Source organism: Danio rerio, chromosome 12 (assembly GCF_052040795.2).
Source record: "Danio rerio strain M-AB ecotype USA chromosome 12, GRCz13ab, whole genome shotgun sequence".
In the NCBI taxonomy this organism is placed as follows: Eukaryota; Metazoa; Chordata; class Actinopteri; order Cypriniformes; family Danionidae; genus Danio; species Danio rerio.
The window spans coordinates 32,659,189-32,685,332 of record NC_141032.1 but is presented as its reverse complement, the minus strand read 5'-3'; the positions used below and the strand labels follow the sequence as shown (position 1 = coordinate 32,685,332).

At 33.7% G+C, this 26,144-nt stretch overlaps 4 protein-coding genes and 1 long non-coding RNA gene across 14 annotated transcripts in view; 3 read left to right on the top strand and 2 right to left on the bottom strand.

The window, feature by feature from the left end:
• The window catches only part of ccdc186 (si:ch211-225b10.4), a 52,655-nt gene extending 50,181 nt beyond the window's left edge, over positions 1-2,474 (bottom strand). For all 5 annotated transcript variants that reach the window (XR_015504233.1, XR_015504234.1, XR_015504235.1 and 2 more), the window contains exon 1: positions 2,357-2,474. The gene's annotated coding sequence lies outside the window, so the exon portion shown is untranslated. The remainder of the gene's footprint in view (positions 1-2,356) is intronic.
• Positions 1-26,144, top strand: part of LOC147834503 (uncharacterized) — a 755,156-nt gene that overhangs the window by 23,887 nt on the left and 705,125 nt on the right. The gene's annotated exons all lie outside the window — the stretch shown is intronic.
• On the bottom strand, positions 3,220-9,266 carry si:ch211-225b10.3. Its single transcript, XM_087276523.1, has 14 exons — positions 9,206-9,266; positions 8,420-8,559; positions 7,326-7,434; positions 7,193-7,239; positions 7,032-7,099; positions 6,901-6,941; positions 6,709-6,810; positions 6,451-6,546; positions 6,304-6,359; positions 4,810-4,908; positions 4,552-4,649; positions 4,300-4,462; positions 4,091-4,167; positions 3,220-3,975 (listed from the first exon to the last, which is right to left on the bottom strand). The coding sequence occupies exons 2-14, from the start codon at positions 8,529-8,531 to the stop codon at positions 3,946-3,948; spliced, it is 1,098 nt and encodes a 365-aa protein (XP_087132649.1). The 5' UTR covers positions 8,532-8,559; positions 9,206-9,266; the 3' UTR covers positions 3,220-3,945.
• tdrd1 (tudor domain containing 1) lies at positions 10,378-24,041 on the top strand. Of its 6 annotated transcripts, XM_087275104.1 has the most exons (27): positions 10,396-10,422; positions 11,060-11,216; positions 11,312-11,352; positions 12,382-12,466; positions 13,165-13,279; positions 13,366-13,429; positions 13,504-13,587; positions 13,663-13,842; positions 13,955-14,098; positions 14,400-14,568; positions 14,652-14,738; positions 14,847-15,023; positions 15,567-15,674; positions 16,285-16,455; positions 16,568-16,819; positions 16,913-17,047; positions 17,131-17,238; positions 17,855-18,025; positions 18,120-18,310; positions 18,392-18,467; positions 18,594-18,710; positions 19,309-19,425; positions 20,815-20,982; positions 21,172-21,546; positions 21,777-21,854; positions 23,268-23,305; positions 23,409-24,040. In XM_087275104.1, the coding sequence occupies exons 2-27, from the start codon at positions 11,075-11,077 to the stop codon at positions 23,463-23,465; spliced, it is 3,450 nt and encodes a 1,149-aa protein (XP_087131230.1). In that variant the 5' UTR covers positions 10,396-10,422; positions 11,060-11,074; the 3' UTR covers positions 23,466-24,040. The 6 variants fall into 6 exon arrangements, with proteins under 6 accessions (NP_001157500.1, XP_087131230.1, XP_087131227.1 ...); NM_001164028.1 differs by having other exon boundaries at positions 10,378-10,422; positions 18,120-18,467; positions 23,409-24,041; XM_087275105.1 differs by lacking the exon at positions 10,396-10,422 and having other exon boundaries at positions 10,931-11,216.
• vwa2 (von Willebrand factor A domain containing 2) overlaps positions 24,423-26,144 on the top strand; it is a 35,774-nt gene continuing 34,052 nt past the window's right edge. The window contains exon 1 of the mRNA XM_087276506.1: positions 24,423-24,504. The gene's annotated coding sequence lies outside the window, so the exon portion shown is untranslated. The remainder of the gene's footprint in view (positions 24,505-26,144) is intronic.

Sequence of the window (26,144 nt, the reverse complement as noted above, 5' to 3'; positions counted from 1 at the left end):
ACCACTGTCTAATGAATGATAAAGAAAAAAAGGCTATTTTTACCTCATTTTAATCGCATTTTAATGTTTAATCCCTATTAGCCTTTTTATCTCTGGAAATGTTGCAGTTGGGAAACAAAACTATCAACATTCTGAACTGTCCAAATATATATTTTTTAAATAATTGATAACACTAAAAATGTTACAATTGGGAAACAAAACAGACTATATTGTAAACTGTCAAAATATTTTTTAAAAATTGTCAATGATTTTTAAATATGCTATAAAATGAAAAATACTGGTTAATTTTATCCCTGTAAATTAACATCTGCACAATGCACAAACTCCACCAACTGTTCAGTTTTCAAAATATGCAGTGTTTGTTTTCATAATTTGTATTGATATTTTAATTGGCTTGTACTTAAAATATAAAAAAAAAACAAATTCCATTTACATTAGAAGCCTTTTTAAGGTTTGCATGAGATTAAACTTGCAAAAGAGATTTTTTAAATAGTCAGAAGACATAAGGCACAAAACTGTCTAATAAATGATAATTAAAATAAACAACAACAATTTTTACCTCATTTTAAGGTTTAATCCCTATTAGCCTCTTTTACTCTGGGAATGTTAAAGTTGTGAAATAAAACAGGTCATATATTAAACGGCTAAAATCTGTTTATAAATAATTTTTAAATATGTTACACAATAAAAACACTGGTTAACTTTACCCCTGTAAATAAACATCTGAACAAGCAATGCATAAACTCTACCAACTGTTTAGCTTGCATAATACAGAATGTTTGTTTTCATAATTTGTATTGATATTTTAATTCACTTGAAACTGATTAAAATATGAAAAAAAAATTCCATTTACTAAATTAGAAAAGTAAGATCTGCATCAAATTAAACTCACAAAACAATTTTTTATACACAGAAGACATTGTGCACAAAACCACTGTCTATAATTTTGTTGAGTGAAAATTACATCATCTTTCAGGGTAACATGTAACAAATAAACCAAACTACATACCAATGTTGACCTGTAATATTTAAAAATATACACTTAAAAAAAGATTAGGTGATAATACATTCTTGCTGACAAATAAAACATAATTTGAAAGATTGCGGCAAAATAAAAAAGATTTAAAATCACAAATATTTGGTACTTTGGGGCTGCACTATGAATCCTAAATTGAATCTTTTATGTCATCAAATTATTCTTGTTCTAAATATGCTTGATAATGTATATTTTTAGTCATACATGTGTCATCTGTAACTCGCATAAAAAATGTAGAACAAAACAAATCTACAAAATAAAAACAACATTTAAAAGTTTCAAAATGTTGCTTTTCCGACTCTGGCTCTTATATACTGGATTATAAAATATTAGCAAATATTAACAAAGTTCAAAAATACTGAGAAACCACATTTGTCTCACACGATGTGGGGATGCCATTAACTCAACTATAGCTTTAAAGGTCACCAGGTTCCCATACCTCTATCATAGCAGAAAATCTTCACTGTCACCAAACTGTAAATATTAATTTCTTACTCGCTGACATTTTTAAATGTAGATACTAAATGCTAACACACTTTTTAGGAAAATGTTTCTGTTTTTGACTCACATTGAAAGGTTAAGCAATTTCCTCTCCAGGTTAACTTCCTTTATTTTTTGGTCTTATCTGTGTTTGATCTTGTCATTGTTTCTTTATCTTTAGTCTCACACATCACGTTAGTGTATGTCTTCTTCAATTCTACAGGGGGAGCAGGATGGACAGAGTTCTGCCCCCAAACAAGCACTGAGACCTTTTAGCACACCAACCACGTTATTTTAGCCATAAACAACAATAAAAGAACAAAATAATCGTTGTAGTAATATCGTATTGTTAATTTTAAAGTAATAAGTCAAGCGACACATACTGTTATTCCCACACAGGTGCAGTTAGCTTTAGCACACCTGCTAACTCACCTAAATATGTAACATTTAACGTGTTTAATAAGAAAATATCTCCGTTTTTCTTTTCAACTCAAACAATCACTACGATAACATCAGTAATTACAGAATGGCCATTTACAGAAACATTTTAAAAAAGCAAAACCAACTCAAATTTTGCAGTAAGGTTAAGATCAGGTCCTTGTAAACATTCCCATTCTGATCAGATGTGTTTTAACAACCATAATCGATTACGACATGACAGTAATCCTATCATCACGATGTGTTTAATAATAGTATATATATAACTGATAATACATTAATAACTGTAGTATAGCCAGCTGCCATTGACTTCACCCACTGACTTAGCTTTCGGGCTAATTATATAAACAGTCGCTTTTGTAATCAGGACCTTTGTGTTTCAATTCAAAATATAAGACTTACCGGTTACGTTAAATCCATTTAAAACGCCATATTCTAGCTGCTTTAATGAATAGTGAGTGTCAAGTCCGTTTGAGTGATCTCCTCCCGATGTGACACATCAACAATATGGCCCCTGACTGAACGCACTGATAGCGAAGAATTAGTAAGACGGAGATGGAAATAGATATATTACTCTGAACTGCAGCTTTAAATCTCTCCGAAAGGTGGAGCCACATTGGCCCAAAAATAACTTGTAAACTACTTATTTAAAGACCACATACATTTCATTTACATTGAAACTAGTATATGTGTTGGAATGAACAACAGTACTGTCAAAATTGAAGAAAGTCTTAGCTATGTATTCTATTATGTAATCTATCAAACTAAACTGCCCGGAAGTCAATAGGTTATTTTAAAGACTCATCCCTTCTGTTTTTCTAGCTCTAGCTTTTCAACTATATAAATACCATATCAAAACTACTATTTTTGGCAATTAACTATGAATAAAATCTAAATATATTAATAACAGCAATAATGACGAGGATGATGATGATGATGATGATGATACTAATCCAGATTATTGTAAACCAGTTAAAGCAAGGTATATCCAATTAATTTTTAACCATAATATGTTTAATAAAACTGGGTACACATAAATAAATAAATAAATAAATAAATAAATAAATCATGATACATTATTCACAAGGTAAGTTTGAAATAGTATTTATAAAGTACACTTTTCTGAGAAATTTACTTTCAGACACATTATATTAGACAAATAAATAATAATAATACTGTAATATAATAATAATAACATTTTAATAGATGTGATCATGCTTAAAATTGAACAGTGCTTTCTTTAGAGGAAAAAGTGACAATTTGCAGAATGTGGATTAATATTTATTTATTAATAACATAATAATACTAGACATTTTTATCCTACTAAAAAGATTATTTATTTATTTATTTATTTACACTGCAGTCATTATAACAAACAATTTTTAATTCCATGCAGCACAAAAATAAATAAAGTATAATGCCCTTTTTTATTTTTACATAATTTTACATTTCAAGGGGGGCAACGCAGTGGTGCAGTAGGTAGTGCTGTTGCCCCATACCCATACCAAAAAGGTCGCTGGTTTGAGCCTCAGCTGGGTCAGTTGGCATTTCTGTGTGGAGTTTGCATGTTCTCCCTGCTTTCGCGTGGGTTTCCTCTGGGTGCTCCGGTTTTTCCCACAATCCAAAGACATGTGGTACAGGTGAATTGGAAAGGCTAAATTGTCCATATAGTGTATGAGTGTGAATGAGTGTGTGTGGATGTTTCCCAGAGATGGGTTGTGGCTGGAAGGGTATCCTGGGCGTAAAACGTGCTGAATAATTTGGCGGTTCATTCCACTGTGGCGACCCCAGATTAATAAAGGGAATAAGCCGAAAAAGAAAATGAAAGAATGAACATTTCAAGGTTGTCAGTCATTACAAATGATAGATAGTGATTAACAATGAGCACATTTTTCTTCTCCTTGTCCATTTTCTAAAAAGATGATGAGGATGATGATGTTAATGATATAATAATGAAAACTCATGTCAACTGAATAAAAGCCTCAAATGCTTCACTCTGATTGGGAAACCCGATTAAGAACCTTGAAAAACACAGAGCCAGTTAGTCACATTGTTACATTATTTAATGTTGTACTTTGTCTTGTATTTTCAAGAGTTAATCATGAATTGTGACTTCTGAAATCACCCATCACTCACCTCCCTGTCCTTATTTGCAAGTCTAAAGCGAAAGCAGATAATGTCCACAAAAGATCCAATCAACCTGTGAAGCAGGTCTGTGTTAAGAAGCAAAAGAAAAATCATTCTTAAGTGTTTAGTGTATGTGTGTGTTGCATCCTATGCTCTATCTGCTGCGATCCATGTTTGATTTACTCCAATATTTACACTATACTTCATCTGAAAGTTACCTGAAGTTGAAAAGATTCCTCCAACGATGCCACACAGTCTCACAAGAAATGCAGCGAGAGGCATATGCTCCTCGCTCACCCTCACCATCAATGGACTCAGTTTATATTTAAAAAAGATCCCTGATACACCCTGATTGCCTTTCTCATTGCTTACGACCCGCTCCTGTATGACAGAGTAACAACATGATCATCATCAGCAACACACACTTTCACATGTAACATATATACAATCAGGCTTAACATATAACCCACCCTTTCTGTAACAGAAAACTGGTGCATGTCCACCGAAACATTAGATGTGTGCAGCTTGGTGGGCACAACCGTGATAAAATACTGAAACAGAGTGTTTTCTGAAAGCACACATTAAGAACAGAGTCTTACAATCCAAGTGCTGGGTTTAAAAACAGAAATTCAATAGTTTGATTTGCATTCATTTGCATACATCTTTCGAACGCTGACTGTGCTGTGGGTTGTGTTTGACAGTCGTAATATGTTACTTAAAAGACCTACGCTCTAATGTAGTTTTTTCCATGCCATCAAGGGGATTGATGTGTCCAGGAACATCGTTTCCAAAAGACAAATGATCTATTCGATGTGAGAAGTTATAAACTGCAGAAAAGAACAGGGAAACTTGTGAATTACATTAATTAAGGTCTATATTAGAAAGAAACACCATATCTTTATTGAGGTAAAGTTGGTTTTATATTTGCACATTCATTCAGTAACAACTTGTAACATCCTCCCTATATTATTTACCATGGTACTTTTAAATATTCAGTCTGAGATCACATGTAAATAGGATTTCAAAACAACATTAGCATTATTTATTATAATTGACTGTGTAAAATGTTGTATTTTCATAGTCTTTGACTGCTAATATGATTCTACTATTTAAAATTTACTGAATTTCTGAATTGACATTAAGGAGAATGTCTGAATGTGAGATTATAAAGCCAATTTTACCTCAATTATATCCTTCAATAAATGGTAACATTTATTGACAGGGTTTCTGGAGGTTTTTGATGACATTTTAATACATTTCAAGTCATGAATACGTTGAATTAGGTTGAAAATGTAATCGTATAATACTTTTTACAAAAAATAATTTAATTAATTCATTTAAAAACGCTTAAGGCTTGAATAACATATGGAAAACGTGCTGTTTTGACATTTTAGTTTTTATCAATATTTCTGTCTTGTAATTTTTTTTAAACACATTCTTCTTTAAAGTTTTAAAGTCAACTTTAAAACTGTTAATAGACATGCAGAAAGCCTGTCTGAAAACAAAAATGCAAAGTAAGAGTCCTCCATCTAGTGGATATCTGAAGAATCACATGCATTTTCAACGTTTGTTACCATACCTCTTATATTTTGCCAGCCAGGAGTGGTTAGATAGACCCACCCCACACAGACAAAGTCCAGAATTTGGCCCCTATATGAGCTTATTTGGGCCGTTTTCGTCAGCATGCCATCATAAATTGTGAAAATAACCGATAGAAGAAGGCTTCAAGACAAATTTAGGAAATAAGCTGTCCAGTGTGTTATTTGCCTACAGGCTACAGTTTTTAATGTTTTAGATTTAGAGTTTTTAAGAAGTTTTAACACATTGCTAATTTGTTTTTTAATGATGCATGATAATAAATTTGTATTTTAAAGCAAGTATTTTTCATACTTCTTAATTTTTTAATTTTTCTAATCTCATTGCATTCTTATAAAACTGTAATAATAACATACAAATTTCTAAATAAACACTATGTGGTAAAATGCCATGGTAAGCACTTTGATAAAGTTGTACTAAATATTTTATTGAAATACAAAGTGTGGTTATGATCATCATCTGACAAGCTAATGCAGCAAAGATTAAAATGTCACTAAAAAGAAGTGAACCTCATATAAAAATTGAGGAGAATACCTGCAAAATGCTCAACTTTTTTAGAATAAAAAACTACCCCTTTCAATAGACTAGCTACGGGCCTGAATCCCATAACTTTAAAATATACAAACCTTCATCTTTGATGAATGAAGCATAATGGGCATGTCCTTTGTGTGTTTCAATTGGTCTAGGAGTACAAAAATCACAGATATTATCAATAAGAGGTGTGGTTATAACACCTACAATATGCAATTCTGTCACTAAAAATGTACACTTACTTGCCTAATGTGATATGGAAATTCCCTGCAACTTTATTGACATAGATTTTTCCATGTATCCGGCATGCATTCTGAGATTCAGGTGTAGGATCAACACTGTGAAGATAAAAAAAAGAAAAGAAAAGAAAACAGTGCAGTTTCATGATTAACAACTGAAATCATTGTCTTTCCGCCCTGTGGAATTACCTTATCTATAGTTGCATTTCAGTGCACAAGCATGTAATGTAGAAAATTATTAACATCAAGCAACAGATGTACCGTGGAGCTGGGTCAGAAAAGTATCCTTTCAGCGCTGATTTAAAGAGTACATCTTGTAGTGAGTGTTCTTCTCTCAGTCTGTTTTGAATCTGCTGTAATATCCTTGGATAGGTAACAGAAATCAAGACTTATACAAAGCACACAGGCCACCATCTCATATGATTGTGCATTTAAATGAAAAATTGTACATACTGATACCACTGTTTTTTCTGTGCAGAGGGATCAAAGCTTACCTGAGGAAAACAAAATGTAAAATTGGTGTTTGGTTCAAGAAAGCTGTGTAATTACATCTGAAATGCAGTAAATGGGTTGTAATGACTCACAGAATCATATTTAATTTCCTTTGACGCAACGACAGCTCCAGCAATATCCAGCACATCTGCACCCAACCCTGGAAAAGAATAACAGCTTAAAACCTTTTGAACAAGATGTGTTAAGTATGAATGAAAGATAAACAGTTCCTCAGTAAAATAAATGCACTTACTTTCGCATTTCATTGCAACTGTGATATCAATTTTTATCTTCAGTTTACTGTCAAAGACGAAATAAAATAAATAAAATATGAAGATGTGATATATTTGAGGTATATTTTGAAATGACATAGCAAATATACACACCTGGTAAAATCTCGGTCTACTTCATATTCATATTTCATCCATGTGTCCTGGTACACAAAGAACTCTGAGATGGTCAGAAGTGCCATGAGGATGAAGACGGTCAGTGTCACTGGGAAAAAGAATAATTTAAAAACCATTTAAATTCTCATTTAAGCATCAATACCGCAATGCGCGTATCCACAATAGTCAGATTATAAGATAAAGATATTATTAAATGTTGTTATTTTTAATGAAATCATACAATGATAAGGCTGTTATTTTATGTTTGATTGTTCAATTTCTGTACCTGAATATTGGTAGACTCTCCAGAAAACTGTAATGTACTGTTTATTTTATTACTTTTATCGTTGCTCTGCATTTATATATGCCTGTATTTTTTTGCAACAAACTGCATTGAAAAAGACTTGATCATCCCAGTCTATCTAAATCAGAGAAGCGCAAACTAGGGCCCGCAGGCCAAAGTCGGCACATTATAACCTTTGATTTGGCCCACCATTCCGTCTGAGAAGAGAGCAAGAAGGATGGAGATGACTGGGGTCAACGTGTTTAAAAAGACCATCATTTCTAATTTGACATAACCTTTTTTATTGCTGAACTACAAAACAAACTGAAATATAATGTTTTAATTAATTGTTTTAAATAAATCAGATTTTTAAAAATGTAAATAATGTCACTCGACGGATAGAGGACTATGCAGATGACATCAGCGAGCAAATCAAGGCAAAACAGCATGACTCCGTTCTACCATAAATTAAATTGTTTTAGTGATAATTTCATTATAAAATGTAAAAAATATGATGTATTAGTTAATATAAATTATTTCTAGTTATTTTTAAATATTATTAAATAAATTAGGAAATTAACCATGGCTAGTTACCTTTGATCAACAACCCTCAATCAAGTTTGGTTTTGGGCCCCTCTGAACTAAATGAATGAAATCTTTCCAAATAGACTAATTCAATTAATTTGGTGAAATTATATTCATATAGTGAAATATATCACAGAAAAACTAAATATCACATTTCCAATATCGTGCAGCCCTATTTAAGATCATCTTTTATTGTAATACAAATATTCAAGCACTAAAATCTCACCTGTGCCTCCGAAAGCTGATGTTGCAACATAACTTTCGGGAACTTTAGGAAAGGCATCTAGATTTTTTATTATGCTGATAGGAGTTTTATTCTTCAGTGATGGTCGCCTCATTGTTTAATAGATGCTTGTAGATTGAAACCTAAATGACAATCAATACAGAATTTTAAAAAAGGCATATAACTTTAAAGTCACACTTTTATGACAGCATTATGTGTGAATTTTGATAATATTTATGTTGATACACAAGCACATTAACACATTACAATATAATTAAAAAAATAAAGATTAAAGAAATAAAATAAATAAAAATATACAACTCAAGCATTATGTAATTTCTAACCAACAACAATGTTTGTTTTTGAGATAACTATAACTGCAGTAATTGATGTATGAATAACTGCACTATAGCAGTAGTTGATGTATAAAGATTGATAAAACATAATTCAATAAACAAAGAAATCTGTATTTTGAGTGTTTTGTTTGTGCTATTCTGAATCTGCATTGTCTCTTAAGTGCAGCTAATAAGGCAGGATGTGTTTGATTCCAATGTTACATTAGTGTAGATTTATACAAATTTCTGTTCTACTAAAACATTGCCTGTTTTTCATATTTACCGTATATACTAGCCACAAGTAAACTGCTAAATAAAATCATTCTTCCTGTTCACACAACTGAAGTAATTGTGCATTTTGTAATTAATTTCTCAACAAACAAGACTAAAAAGTATAAACTGACATTAAGTCACCACATTATTAATGCAAATGTGAATTAAATCTCATTCTTACCTCTTCTAAACTCCTTTAAAACAAGATTTTGTGTGCTCACCAATGAAATAATCCATTTACTGACATTTAAAGTGCTGTTTTACAACCACTGCCGCATTGTTAAACAGCTGGTTTTTCCGGCTAAACAAACCTCAGCACTCGTTTCCTCATCATGAATGTGGACTGAAAGAACTGAAATGAGACTGGACATCCCTTGTGGCTATGCTGTTAAGCAATTTGATACTGACTTTGCCATATTGGTGAATAGAGATTTTAAATCTGGGGACCCCTGGGGGCTGAGAGAGTCTATGAAGAAAAAAAAGCCTTAAAAAAAATAAAAAAATAAAAAAAAAATAAATAAATATATATATATATATATATATATATATATATATATATATATATATATATATATATATATATATATATATATATATATATATCTGGATTAAAATAATACAACATAGATTTATATAAAAATAAATAAATAATAATAATAATAATAAATGATATATAAATATAAATTTATATATCTTATATATAAATTATTTTATATATATATTCGTTTTCCAGCTCCGTCCCTGATTTATCAGGGGTCGCTGCAGTGGAATGAACTGCCTAAAAAACAAATATGATTCTATAAAATAAAAAAAATTAACTATTATTAATATTATAAGCCAAATTATTATATTATTACATCATATATTGGCCTTAATATTATATTGCTTTCAAAGAATTATTAACTTAAGGCAATTACTGCATTGGAAAACCATTTTTGTATCTGAAATCTGAATTAGAAACTCTTATAAAGTGAAATATTTTTAAACATTGGGGAGTTTAAAAAGCAGAACATTGAACTATAGTAGTTCAGTTTAAATTGACTCTTTTATTTTAGAGACTTCAGTTTTAAAAGTCTATGTAGGCTATTTAGTTCCACGATGTAGTTAAGCCAAAATCCCTTTAAGGCTATAGTTTTTGGTTAAGCTAAAGTTTTACTGTAACTTTTTTCTCTCTCATTTGTATATCCTATATTCTGGTTTCACTGTGAAATTAACTACAAATGATCATATCCGCATATTTTAGACATTTATAAGTGGCTAACGAAATTTATTTAATTGCACTGATTTTTCTTATTCTAGTGAAAGATACGAGAATGCACCATCACGTGACGTGCTAGGGGCACGTCGTTCAATTGCGCATGCGCGTTCATCATATTTCACCGCGTGGTCGTGTCGAAGGTATGAAAAATTATCATCTCCTGATAATATATTCGATAAAGTTGATATTTATTTGTATTTATACTCATTATATAAACGTATTGCCACACAAATGTAACTGCTGTAAAGGGTATAGTTACGAGAGTAAAAAAACGTAACGTTACTTTGTCAATTTAATGTTAACTTAATTGCTGCAGTAAGCCACGTGTGACTTCGCCAACATTATATTCAAAATACAAAATTTAACAACTTTGGGAAGTTTTGTAAGACGTATATGTGTTGCTAAAACATATGTATTAAACATTTATAGTATTATTTCTAATATAAATCAGTTATATCGTAACTAGGTTATGCACAATGTGTATGTTTAACATCCATAACCATCCTTGTTCATTATTAATCCTCACGTTTCAGTCCTCTTGCTTGTAATATGCGTACTTGTACAGTGGTTCTTCTAATCAATCACACCTGATTCAGCTAATGAAGGTCTTCGAATTCACTTGAAAACGTCAGACACGTGGATTGTAGTAGAGTTTGAGCTAAACTCTGCAGGAAGTTGGATCTCCAGGATCAAGATTGACTATTCTTGCGTTATCTTTTACAAAGCTACAAATTTAATAACACTGACAACGGATTAACAATGTATTTTACCTCACAGTGAAACAAGGGAATAATGAATCCAGCCTTCGCTCAGCCAATGATGAGACCCAATCTCCCACTGAGGAGACCTGCCACTGGACCCAGTTCACTTTCTCCCAGAGGCCCAGCACCAGCCATTTATGAAGAACGCCTGCTAGCAAGTGACGTTCTGGATGGTATGAATGATATACTTTTCAGCATTAGACATTTATGTCATTGACACATTGAAAAATGCGTTTTAGATCATTTTCTTTTTTTTATGTTGCATTAGGTCCCAAGATTGACACCATGAGAAAGGATATCAGTCAGAATGTATGTATATGTTAATGTGTCTTATGCAATTCAAGTAATTTTTTTTAAGCCTCCCTCATATCTAGGGCATTTTTTTGCTGTTTCTGCGCAGAGTTTTGTTGAAAATCTGCTGATTTATGCGGAATGATTTTGGAAGGAACATGACTAAATCTTAGTATTTAAAATAAAAAAAACAACTTTCTAATTTTTATTTAATGTTAACTATGAGAATCCAATTAGATCATCTTAACTGGTAAACAAAGCAAGTCTCTAATATAATATATCTACTAAAAGACAGAAAATATTACTTTACAAACAGTATTGTTAATAAATTATATGAACACTTTCATTTTAGTCCGTAATATTAGTGAAAATAATTTAAATACTTTACTTTAAAACTAAGTTTACACATTTACACAAGTAAATAATTAGACTCAACAATTGGCTGAAAGTCTGCGGAATTCTGTGGATTTCTGTGTGGGCCTACTTGTATCTAAATTTAAAACTTTAGTATTAGTAAAGGTAAAGCTTAAGTCTGGATATGTTGACAATAGATGTGCATATACAGGTATGGAAAAATACCCCTTTTATGCTTTATAATTGTGTTTACTAAAACATGAATTCCCATTTTAACCCCAGATGACATTTGTTTTCCCAATATTAAGTAAAAATGTCTTTAAATAGTTTGTTGCGTAAAATAACCAAAAGTTTTGTTTTCTGTCATGTTTATATTCATTTTAAAACAACGCAACGCCAATGTTTTAACTTGACAATAGTTGGGAAATAAATATTCACTGGAATAACTTTGATATTACGTCACAACAAATTTAAATATTTTTTTATTCTGACCTATTGTCATTTACAATAGGTCGACAATGGTCGATTCATTCTTTTTTAGAATGAAATATTAGTGTTTTATTCAGACCCTAATAAATACAGCAAGTTGGAAGACAGTAACAATATACTTATTTATTCCCACAGCTGTACATGTAATAGTTTTTGCTGATCAAGCAGTGTTTTTTGCATATTAAAGTGAATGTTTTTCCACAGTGTGGAGATGTCTTGTCTTCTCCACAGACAGCGGTGTCTATGATGGGCCAAGTAGTAAAGTTGTGCAATTACTGCAGCCACCAGGGTAAGATATGCTGCTGCATTTCAATGTTTAGCTTGTATTTGGTTGGTAAAATGGGTCAGTCTGATTCTAAATTATAATTGGAATAATACATAATAGAATAGCTAATATGCAACTAACCCTGTCACTTTTATTGATTAATCATCTGATTTTGGTCATTTGGTTTAATTGTTATACTTTGTGATAGCTGTACAGTTTAAATTAGTCACATTAAAGTAAGAGGAATTTACACATGTAAAACCAATTTAAAAAGCTATCACAAACTATTCTAATAATGCATTTTAGTCAGGTTAGGTGAGTTGGGACACAGAGTGAATGTAAAGTGGACTATTTTAAAAATACAATGTTCACATCAAAGAAATAAATTTGAGTAAAACATATTTGCCATGTTTACGTTTTAGTCATGTTTATCAAGAAACATTTTCCTTAACTGATTATGTAATGGAGAATTTATCAATTATATTTATAGAGCAAAATCATTAAATATTATTGTATGTATTAAATACAATTTAGTGAAATATTTTTCTAGTGAAAGATTTGACAAAAAAATGAGGAAGACATGCTTTTTAGTCCATCTGCAAAACGGTTCTGCCCAATAATAATGGTACAAATGTTTTTTTTTAATCATCAGAATGAGTAGGTCACTTACTAGTGATGAATTATTTATTTTTATTTTTATTTTTATTTTAAATCCTGTTTAGGCAACTTAAGGTGCACTCGGTGTAAAAAAACTTGCTACTGTTCTGTAGCTTGTCAGACTCAGGATTGGATCGCACATCGACATGTTTGCAAACCCAGCATTCCAGAAGTCACAAGGTAATATTATTTATATTCTGTTTATAACTCATTTTGAATGTTAGTTTTGATGCACAATGGCAATATTATCCTTCATTTTCATTTAGTGAAAAACCTAAGGAGTCAAAAGCTGTGCCATATGCAAATGGACTTGGTGGCACTCAAGCTAAGGTATTTTATTTGTTGTTACATTAACTAATACTTTTAATTGCTCATTCCTTCTAATTGCATCTCTGCTTTTGAAGGAGATCTCTGTTGATGCACAGCCTAAGAGAATATATCGTCGCGACTTGCACAAAAAAGTGGTTTCCAAAGGTTCTGAGATAAAGGTACTTTTCTTTAGATGTTCTTCTTTGGTTTGTTATCCAAGCATAGACACTCTGCCTCATACAAAATGCTTACAGGGCACAGTAATTGACCTGAGAAACCCTGGGATGTTCTCCATCCACTGTCAGTGCGAGGAGATGATAGAATCCCTGAAGAAGATTACCCAACAGCTTCAGAAGACCTATTGCTCTTCATTCGCACAAGAGTATAAGCCTGAAGTTGGTGAGCTCTGTGCTGTCAAATTTTCTCTTGATCAGGTAAGGCTAATAATTTTAAATCTAATAAGAGTTTTGTGAAATGCATTGTTTTAAATCACTGACATTCGAGAGTGTTGTAGTTTTCAGCTTGGTCTTTTTCATGCTGATTTAGAACTGGTATCGAGCTGAGATTCAGGCAGTTGATGTGGCCCGCAAGACTGCTGGTGTGTTTTACATTGACTTTGGGAATGAAGAGAATGTTGCACTTGACCACATACGACCCCTTTCTGAAAACATTGATGCTGTGCCACCATTTGTGAGTTACACCTGTATATATTTTAGTTTCAAAGCTAATTAGAAAGTTCAGGTTATGTCTTTTGTTTTTGTTTTTATTTCACATTGCTTAAACTGTTTTGTTATAGCTGAATGTATATAAATTAAATGCTAATTTTCTAAAAAGTAGCTGGAAAATAAATGAATAAGATCTTGTTCCTCCTTTATTATATAACTATACCAGAGTCAGTGAAAATTCATTATTCACTCGACCCAGTATTGATAAATGTTGTATTGTGTCAGCAGTTGATGTACTTTGGCTAAAGCTGTTTTGTTTTCCTTAGGCTTTGCAGTGTTGTATTGCTGGTGTAAAACCTCTGACAGGAAGTTGGACTGGTGAATGCTGTATTGCTGTTAGGCAGTTAATTGCTGGAAAGAGCCTCACTTTCACAGTCTTGGACATCATGAACGATGGCGATCTGCTTGCTGTGGATTCTCTTGTTAGCACTCTTGGTATGGCATTCATGGTGAATTAAGTTTTAGTATTCAAGCTTTCTCTGAAAGCACATACTATTCAGTGTGAATTTGTTCCACAGGTAAACATGTGAGCACTTTCCTGATAGACCAGTCCTATGCCATAAAAGAGGATGTTCCTGTCAAAACACAGACTGAACACAGCATCAGTGAGTTGCTTTTTTGTCCACTGTTGTTTTTCCTAAAATAATTCACTCTTTTTTTTTTTTCTTTTATTCTTCTTATATTAATTCATTTTGTTCACTCCCTTTCTTTAGACTCATTGCTGACAGCATCCTTTGAGAACTTCAAGCGCTTTTCTGGAGGAAAGAATGAGAACTCTGAAGCCCGGCCTCCAGAGCCATTGACTCAAGGAGTGGGAGACTCATTCACTGCTGTCGTCACTCACCTACAGTCGCCCTCAGAGATTCTCTGCCAGAAGCTGGAAAATGCCAGTGAGCTTTTTAAATTTAGCTTAAAGCAATTTTACCTCAGTGAAATGCATTTTGCTGTATGCCCACTGGTGCATAAAATTTCGTTCAAACATTTAAGGTAAAAATGATAACAAAAGTTTTTGTTATTTTTAAAAGTACCCGTTTTATTTAAATACTTTTGAAAAAAAAATTTTGTGTGCGTGTAGTATTTAGATAATCTTTTTCTCTGAATTTTCATTTGAAATTCTCCAGTCTTCAGAGTTGTTTTTTTATTTATTTATTTTTTAAATGTTATCAACATGCTGAGATTTAAATTTTTTGTTGATGTTAAAAATTGCCCCGTTAAGTTATACATCTTTTAAGAAGTTTTGGTGTCTTTTTTTTTAATCATTAATTTAATGGATTTATTCTGAATAAAAAAATTACCCCAAGCTTTTTATGGTTTGGGTAAATAGAATAGAACAGATTTTTCTCTTTTCATAAATTTTTGCTTTATTGTAGAAATGTTTCATAATCATCTGTTTGCAAAAGGTTCAGTGTGTAAAGTAATCTTGATGTGTTCAGGTATAATCCAGCAGTTGCAAATGAACTTGAGAGTTCATTGTTCAAACACTGCTGCCAGTGATGACTTCAGACCTGCACCAGGAACTGTCTGCTGCTCTCTCTTCTCCGGTCAGACATTTTCTTAGCTGTGTTCACCTTTTCTGCTTTTGGTGTATATAAAATACCATTGGCTTATACCCCAGCTCCTTACAAACTGTAAAGTCTAGATAAGATACCGCTGTGGATATGCACATTGTTTTTGTGACACTGTATAACAATAATTAATATTTTTACAGTATTTTGATGGTTGGGGTAGACGTTAAAAAGTACAATTTATTAGGTTAATTAAATAAATGACATAATACTCTGTACAACTACTGTTGTCTTTACTGTAACTGTTGGGTTTAGGGTTGGGGTAGAGGTAGACATGTAAAATAAATAATTGGAGATTTAATAAAAAATATAAATAATTCTCGTTAACTTTCAGCTACAACTGTATAATCTAGCTACAACTCTTATAAACCCCTTCAAAAGACATGGCTACATGTAGATTTATTATGAATATATGGCAATAAAGTTAAATGAATGTTTATTAGCATTATGAAGGTGCCTAGTTTTCAATTTAATAGATTTACTAAAGTGTATTTTAATAAGTGAATTTTTTGCAAGTTGGTGAAAATATAGAGGTTTTTTTTATGCATGTGAACTACTGTAGATTTAGTCTCTTTATGCATTACAGAGGACAACCAGTGGTACAGAGCTAAAGTTCTGGCATATTCCTCTGAGGATCGTGTGTGTGTTGGATACATAGACTTTGGAAACTCTGAGGAGGTTGAGCTAAATCGCTTAAGGCCGATCAGCAAGGAGCTGTTGGCTTTGGCAACACAAGCAATCCCCTGTTCTCTAGCAGGTATACTGCAACCCTAGAACATTTGAAAATTGGTTCAGAATTGCTTGCATGAAGTCAGAATTCAGCAAGGGTTTTGATTGTGTTCTTGCTGAACATGTTAATGTTTCTCCAGGTATAAAGTCTCTAACAGACACCTGGTCTGATGAGGCAGTTCTGATGTTAAAACATCTGGTGTGCAACCGCTTCATTCGGGTTGAGATTCTGGGTAAAAAGGACGGTAGGGCTCTGGTGTCCATGATCGATGAGTCCAGTGATCCTCAGGCCAGTGTCACAGAGCTGTTGGTTAACATGGGTTTTGCTGCTATAGAAAGTGTGGAAACCAAGAAGAATGAACCAGATCCAGCTACCTCCACTGAAATTCCCCGTAAGTGAAGTATTCCTTGATTTTTAGGTGTTTTTTTTTTTTTTTGTTTTTTGAAAAGACAATATATGTAAAGATTTTTTAATTGCGTTATAGCCCTAAGTCAACCTGTTGTTGAGAAATTGGAGTGGACTGGTGCTGAACTTCCCTTTGATGGCCAGAAGGTGGAGCTGGTGATTAGTACACTGAAGAGCCTTGATGAATTCTACTGTTACAACTACAGTAAAACAGGTGCCTTGATTGTCTATCAGTGTTGCCTTTCCTGCAGTGTGACGTATGTTTGTAATTAAGTGTTTTATTTTTGTGTCTGGCAGACGAACACACCCTGACAGAGATGTCCTTTGAGCTTATGAAACACTGTGAATCAGAGAGAGCTCCCTTTACCCCTATTGTAGGAGAACCATGTTGTGCTCTCTTCACAGGTAACACGGACTCCATCATTAAGAAGTAAACATATATATTTTTTTTATTTTTTCTAATTTAGTAATAAAAGATGACTTGAATTTAAGATGTTTACTGTTCAAAATTTAAGATTTATTAACTTTTTTTTAAAATGTTTTTATTTATTCATTTTTGTATGTTAAATTCTCAACAGTCATTAATGGTACATGATTGTTGATTTAATGTTTGATGCTCAATTTTTTTTTTCTTTATTGCAAGTGTTTTTTTCCCTTTTTTTGGAAATGGTTGTGCATTTTTTCCAGCTTTATTTTAATAGAAAGTTCTAAAAATATCCTTCATTTAGAAATATTAGCAATTTGTATGGGTAATTGACATGTTTTGCTGTAAAAATGTGAGCTAATGTGCAGTAGAGCATAAAGGTATAGAAATAGCTGTTCTAAACTACTCTGAGCTACTTATTACTTTTAATGTACATTACAATTTTAGAAAACCTGCCATGTGCAACAAATTACAGAATATGCATTTGAGCAAGCTTGCATGTTGCAACAAAACAAAAAACACAACTGATTGACCATAAACTTTTAATTGGTAAGTTACAGAATATCAGTGTGACTTGTTTTCCTTTCTGCTATGCAGGAGACGCCCGCTGGTACAGAGCCATGGTGTTAGAGGTGTGTGGAGAGGGTAAAGCTAGAGTTTGTTTTGTGGATTATGGGAACTCCTGTGAGGTGGATGCAGCACACCTCAAGGCCATCACACAGAGCCTGCTAAAACTGCCCTTCCAGGCAATACGCTGCTGGCTTGCAGGTTTGTTTACTTCATTAGTGTTTGCATTGCTGTGAAATATTAGTAAAAATAGTGAATGTATTGTGTTTATGACTGTAATTGCTTTTATATGCAGGAGTGGAACCAGTGGAGGGCCAGTGGAAAAAAGAAGCTATGCTTAGGTTTCAGGCTCTTTGTGCCGGCCAGCCTTTGAGTGGCAAAGTGCTTTCCATCACTGAGAAGGGTTATGGGATGGAGCTGGAAAGTGCTGGACAAACTGTTGCTTCTGTGCTCATCTCTGAGCACCTGGCTAAACCTTACGGACAGGTCAGACAGCCTCCGCAAATACAGCCAGCTAAACCCGCCAGTCAGATTGAAGATCTGCCCTCTCTTAAACCCATTGATCAGAATCCATCTGTTGAAGAGCCTTTGAAAGTTAGCAGCAAGGGAGCTGCCACTACCCCAGAAGATTTACCAGTGTCAAGTATAAGTTTTAACTGACAGTTTTGTAATAGCCAGTATCAGCAATTTGCAAGCCATCGTTTGATTGTTGTCCTTGTGCATGATTAACTTTTTTTTTTTTCCTTTTTTTTTTTAACCTGTCATTTAGGTGGCTGTTTTCCTTTAAACTGGAAGACATTGGAGCTGTCTTGCAGTGGCACTTTCCAACCAAGAGTGGCAGCAGTAATCAGCCCTAGTCTCTTTTACATTATGAATCCTGGACAAGGTTTGCACTCATCTCATAGCATTTTAAGTGCACCATAATGCTATTTTAATGGTTCGTACAATAGGTTTACATCCATCCAGGGTAAAATAAAAATAAATAGATGTTCTCATAAATATTCACTGCAGCATCACATCCTTTAGCTGAATCTAAAAAGCCATTTTAAGCAGCTTATTTCTTTCAACCCTGGTTTTTCCGAGACCCTACTCTGCTCTGATTGGTCAGCAGCTTGAAACTAGCCTAATGTGATTGGTTTATTAAAAAAAAAAACTTTCTCATTGCATAATCTGTAATTCCAGCTTCATTGACTATCAAAACACTTGCATATATTGGTAATGATCAAATTAGATGTTTTGTATATAGCTAATAAAAACCATAGATACAAATGTCACAATTGATAACTCAATTTACTGTGCGTTTTATTATAGAAACTGCATTTTTTCAAAGATCCACATTACACAATACTTAAGGATGTATCAATGCATTTTACAACATTTATTCTGTTTAGAGCAACTATTGTCATTGTTGTAAATGATTAATGTCTTAGCATGGCCATCAGAATGATGATGCTTGACATTTAAGCTGTATTTTTCTTCACTAGTGAATGTAGAGGGTCTGAAGGCTGTTATGACTGATGTTGCAAAGTACTGCAGCAAACAGCCAGTTCCCAATCAGTGCCATCCTTTACCAGGAGCCTCCTGTTGTGCGCAGTTTTCAGGTCAGTCTGTCTTTCATCTCTTGCTTACTCTCAATAGTTGTTGTGGACGTGATAAACTATACAGTGAATATGGGGTTTTTGAAATGAGACGATCTAGCCTACAGAGGACTGATCTCATCACCAGGCAACCATAACAGCTGCCGTTATTAAGCAGTAATAAAATTTGCAATGACTTTTTTCAAAGTGATTTTTAAACTTGATTTTAAGCGATCTAAAGTCAAAACAAGGTATACAGAAGCTGCAAATATAGTTCCTTTGATCTATACATGTACACAACATGTAGACTGTCTATAAAATCACTTAAGACAATAAGTCATGCTAAGACATGTCATACTCTTTTTGTTTTTAACATGTGTTTAGATGTCCAAGTAAAATAAACTTAATTAATACATTTAATCTGGAGTTTTCTTTTAAAAATGTCCTGCTGTTTTCAACGTGCAATTAATCATGGTACGTTCAAGGCCTATGTTACCTGGGAAGCAAAGGATGCATTTTTTTAAAATGAGACTGCCTTCGTCACGCCACGATGACACAACACACTTCGAATGCATCCTTCAGAGGATGCAGACTCTGAAATGAGACACCGCTTTTATTGAGAGAGTAGCTGTGTTTATTTGCTTTAGGAAGGCTGAAAAATGGTGTTGATCCATTTGAAGCCATGCCTGGGTCCTCTAGATCTATTCAGAGGTGCACCCAGCCCTGTGAGTTCATAAACTCCTCCAGAAACTGTACCTGGATGATGGAGGCTTTCAGTGCTTCAGACTGAGCTGAGCCCAGTTTGATTAGCTGTGGTCCGGTGTCTGCAAGAGGATTTCCTACCCTGGACACCGACAACAGGTGCTACTTCATAATCATGCCCCTACAAGAGCAAACTTCTCGTAGGTTAACGCGGCGCAAATGTCAGATGAAGTTTAGATTTTTCAACTCGAGCAATTTATGCGATGCACGTGTGAAGCATGTTAATTGTGCAAAATGTTCAACTTGTGCCTCTTCATTCACGCCAATCGCGTCATTCATGCCGCCTCATTCGCGATTATCACACTGCAGGATCCCTATTTGCGTATTTGCATTGACTTGACATGTAAATTACTCACACTTGATGCTTCCGCGTCTGGTGTGAAGCAGCATAAAACAATATTTCTGTGTGTGTTATTAAACTGAACATTTAAGCTACCACTATAATAATGCACATTCATCCGCTTGACTGTGCTTTTGAGTACCTCAATTATTCTATTCATATCTTTTGAGAAAATTATGCTAAATAATGTTTGAGTATTTTATGATACAGTGTTGATGTGGTTGTGCTATGCATTTTTTAGATGTGCTTTCTTATACCAGTCAAATATCCAGAATACCAAATACAACTATCAAATACAACTCCTGTTTCAGGTGACAAAAATTGGTACAGAGCTGTTGTGTTGGAGGTAACCACAAAGCATGCACATGTCATTTACTCTGATTATGGGAACATGGAGACTGTTCCTCTCTCCAGTATCCTTCCCATCACCAAAGAACTTCTCCAGCATCCATTCCAGATAGTTAGATGTGCCCTGACAGGTAAAATTACCAACTGATTTCAACTAAATCTACAAATTTTAAATAAGTAAAATCCGCTCATGTAGGACTATGGATTGTTTGTGAAGGTCATTTTATGCTAAGATGTAATTTCATTTAAATGTAATTTCTCAAAATGAGGATACAAGTACATGGATGGAAACATGGTTGTTTTAATACATTTTTGCACAGGTAAAGAGCACTTCCCTGTAGTGTGGCCTACTGAAGTGCTGGAACTCTTTGGCATTCAGTTGAGTGGGGGTGTCCTGGCATCCTTTCAGGGCTTTGATGGAACCTCCAACCTGTTAACCCTTACCCAGCAGTCAGGTCAATCTGACAGAGACATTAATTCCATTATCCTTGGAGCTCTGCAGAAAGGACAGATCAAGCCTAGCTCAAAGCTGCCTGCCAATGTCAATGAAGAGAAAAAGGATGTTGAACAGAAGCAGACGCAGCCTATCAGCTCAAATAAGGCCGTAGAGCAAACTCTATCTACAAATGTTGAGAAACCTGCCCTGGATGATCAAACCCTGCCTTTAAGTGTCAGCTTGAAGCACGAGGAACCAGGTGAGGAATTAAACATTGAGCAGAATTTATGTTGGCAGGACTGTGTTGTAATGTATGGGTTTACAGGACCTGTGTAGGAATTTGCTCAGGACCTTTAGCAATGAAATTCTGGTGCACAGGTGCTGTTCCACCTGGTGTTCTCAGCTGTAACTCTAAGGTGTTATTTAAAAGGAGCCTTGTCATCATATCCAGAGCAGCAGTTGTCAAACATTTATTATGTCTAATTTCAGAAAACATGTCCAAGACGAAGACTGCAGAGGAATGTACTTCAACACCCGACACTGTGAGCAGTATTGAGAGCAGCCATGGTGGGTATTACTGTTTCAAATTGTATCACTCATAACTTTTTGGTAGGGTGAAAAGGAGCACATCCTGGACCGATATAAGTCTTTAAAGTTAGGGCTGGGCAATATAAAAAATAATGTCAATAACAATTATAAGCTCTGGATATTTTTACTCTATATTGATCTAAGAGCCAATAGCCCCTTTCACGCAGTGATACCGGTAAATATCTGGAAAATTTCCGGAACGACTTTACCGGTATATTCAAAAAAGCGCTGTTCACACAGGCGAGGACGTTACGGAAATTTTCCGGAAAAAGAGCATTCACACATCCATTCCAAAATACCGGTAAATTCTGACATCATTCACCACAAATGAGCTTTAAACGACTGCGCTTGTATTTGTAAACATTTGACTAAATTACAAACTCTGTGGATGATCAGTATTGTGAACAACTTTCGCAGGATCACTTTCGCATATCGAGATGTTCATAATATGTGCGTGTGCAGGTGCTCACAGACTGTTTCACAGGCACACGCAAAGCTTGAAGGTAAACAAACAACGGCTTATCATAAGCATCTCATCGATGATTATTTACACAGTTGGCATTAAGAGGAACATATAAACGTGATCTGACTAACTTCTAGCAGCTAAATGTGTCTGGAAAAATATTCAAAGGCTTTTATTCTCATAAACCGTGCGGACGTAAATGCGTCTGACTGTATTTTTTATTTTTTTACATTATTTATTTATTTTTTTTATGCGTATGACTGTTGTGATTGGCTAAAGCAGACGTCTCACGTCAGCACGTTCTAGACGTGCACGCGCTTATTACGGCAATCTTCCTTCTGCATTCACACAGCGCAGCATTCCGGCAAATTGCCGGTAATGTTACAACTTCTCTTTCCGGAAAATAGCCAGAACGGATTTACCGGTATTTTCAAAAAGGACCTGTTCACACATACAACCTTTCCGGAAATTTGCCGGCAATTTTGCGGAAAGGTCTGTATGTGTGAAAAGGGCTAATAACACAGCAGAAATGAGCAACAATGGAAATTTAAAAGTGTGTTAATAATAGAAATGTACTGAATTTCCAGCCACTGAAAATGTATCATCTGAAAATATGTTATGCAGTTTAATGGGCCCTCTATTTTTTTGTGGCTTCAGTCATTGTTGGGTTACTCTTAAATCTGAAAGCATTAACAAGTTGTATCGAAATATATATCATTATTCAATATAAAAAAAAATTATCGAGATTGCATATTTGCCATATTGTCCTGCACTATTTATAGTGCAAGTATATGTGATTATTTGTGCTCTCAAATAGAATGTACTTTGAAAAGCTGTGTAAAAATGAAGTATGCTTTTAGGTTTAAAATACAATTTTGTTTCTGTTTTGATCAAATTTGAATGAGCACTTTTACTTATTTTCTGTCTAGCTGCACAATCTTGCTGTTGTCAGGAGCTGAAGCAAAAGGTTTGAATAATAAATTAAAAATTGCATTTTTTTTTTTTTAATCCTCAAATCTTTTAGTACTGTTTTTTTTTTTTAATCATCAATTCTTTACCCCACCTTTCAGATGGACCGTATCGAGGAGTTGGTTCTCCTGCTTGTGAAGCAAGTTGGATCCAGATAGTAACCCAAGATCTTCAATACCCAAAGATTTAAAGGGATAGTCACCCATAAATGAAAATGATCATTTACTCACTCTTTGCTTTTTTAAGCTATTATGAGTCCCCTCTGTTAAACACCAAAGAACATATTTTGAAGTAAACTGGACACCTGTAACCATCGACTTCTTCAGTATTTGGTATTCAAAAAATGAAAGTCATTGGTTACAGATTTTCTGCTTTTTATTTCAAAATATATTTTTGTTCAACAAAGAAAAGCTCATAGAGGTTTGGAACCCCTTGGGGTGAGTAAATGTTCATTTTTGGGTGAACTATCTCTTTAAAATAACAGCCACTGTTCAGCACTTGTTTTTTTATTTAATACTATTGGTGCTGTTGTTTTATTCAGTATACCCTTTGTGCTTTTATGTTTTGAGTCAAGTGAATATGTAACTATTAACAGTGAATTATGCAGCATTAACATTCAGTTTTCATGTTCATCATTATCAGTGTTGTGTAGGGCCAGTTTTGTTTCCTAAGCGTCCCTGTTCCTGTAACCGCTTCATGTGGCTGTGATTAAAAATACTTGGGTTTGTTGGAAGCTGATTGATTTTTCTATTTATTATACCCAGTATACATTTTATTTTATGGTTATTCAGTTCTTCTGAAATTAACAAAAAATGCTTGTTTAAAATCTCTAGCTTTCTGTGCCACACAAAATTAGATCCAGCCGCCTCCGTCCCCGTTCATATTTGTATTGGGGGGAAAAATAGAGTAAATATCAAATGTGAATGAGAAGCTGAAATGGAGGAAATGTCCACCTGTATGAAATGTTTGCTTTTTTTTTTTTTTTAAAAGCTGTTACCTGCATTTCTACAGTGACCCGTTTTAATAACTTTATGTACTGACTACGGATATAATTTTGGTCTTGGGTGTGTATGAAGTTGACTTGTATTATAAAGCGAGTGCGGAAGTAGAAGAGCAGATCAGAGCCCCCTCTTCTGTTCAGCGCACGACCTGCTGCTCCGTCAAAGAGGTTTTAAACAGGACTGCGGTGTCACTAAGGTAAGACTCGCTCATTATGTACTGTCAGGAGATTTAGCTCCGAAAATAAACTTTTTGAAGTTCTTGTTCTGAAACATTAAGTGCTGGATTGTTGGTAAATATCAAAGAACGATTTTAAGTTCTTTCGCTTTCTCGAGTTCTGCTAAACTAGGTTAATAGAACTCGTCAGTAGAAGCAAGTGAACAGCTATTCCCCTTTAGTATGAGTTGAAAAATTGTTGATTTTGCCTACGGTCCACCTGATTTGGGGTATTAAAACATGATTAAATCATTTATATGTAAATGTGTTTTAAATGGGTAATGGGATTAATTGAGTGCGTCATTCAAAATAAGCAGCAAAGCAATGTGGATTTACTGCTGAATATTAATTTGGGTATATAAAATGTCTTCCTGTTATCTTAATATTGTTATTGGTTTATTTTGGGGTGATAATTTTAATTTAATGATGCATAAAGTAATTTAACATGCACACTCTAAAACACGCTTAATAAGTAAACTGATAAACTAATAATGGTTGTTCATAGCAGCTAAGCAGGTCAAATTCAGGAAATTAATAAATTTACATCATTTGATGTTGGTACTACATTATTTAATGTTAATGCCTTGTAAAAGATTAAGGTTCATTTTCGTCTGCCACAGTTTACTAGCTCATCAATATCAAAATCGCTATAGCCAATCAAATCAAAGTAGGCGTGGCTTTACGGATCCCACAATCGAACACTTGAACGCGTTCAACTTCTCACTTGTACTATATTTATAAAAAGTAGAGTTCCGTTCTGGTTGCTTGTATGACGTCTACGTCCAGGTAATATCTCAATTCAACATACTAATGATTTATAGTTAAGATTATGTTAAAATTATTGTTATATTTTTTACTCGAATTGACAGATTAGTTTTGGACCCCCTTAACAGCAGCCACCTACAGTAAGTGCTGCCCACAGCCTCTCATTTTATTCCCCGTCACTCTGATTATAGGAGTCTAGTGCACTGCGCTCAAGTCATTTACTGCTCTTAGTCTAGTCTAGTGCATGAAGATCAAGCAGCTGCACACACCTGTGTCTTGTCCGTTAACAAGCATTGCCTTTTAAGCTCTGCAATGTCAAATAAATATATTTAGCATGTTTAAAAATATCACACAACTGTATAAAAGCTGTTATACGGCCAATAAAAGTTTTTTTTAAGAATTGACTTTATTGGGTTTAAAAAAAAAAAAAAAAAAATATATATATATATATATATATATATATATATATATATATATATATATATATATATATATGAAACAATATCGTGTATGTGATTGAAATTTGGAAAATATGTACAGTAGGTTTTTTTATGTATGCTAAGTGTAAGTTAATATTTAATAGATGTTTCATTATATCGTTTTAGAATCACTACTGCAGCATCAAACTTGTGTCCAAGATATAATAAATATATACATTTTAATAGTTTATATTTTACTCAGTCTATTTTAATAATCCTTAAACTTAAATACCACATACTTGATTTAAGGATAAGGTACCTCCTCACACAAAAAGATGATCACATTTGCGGTCCATCACATGTTAAAGATTGAAAACATCGCTGTCAGTGCATCTTGAGCAAGTTGTTGTTCACCGCTAAAGTAGGAAATAATTAAAG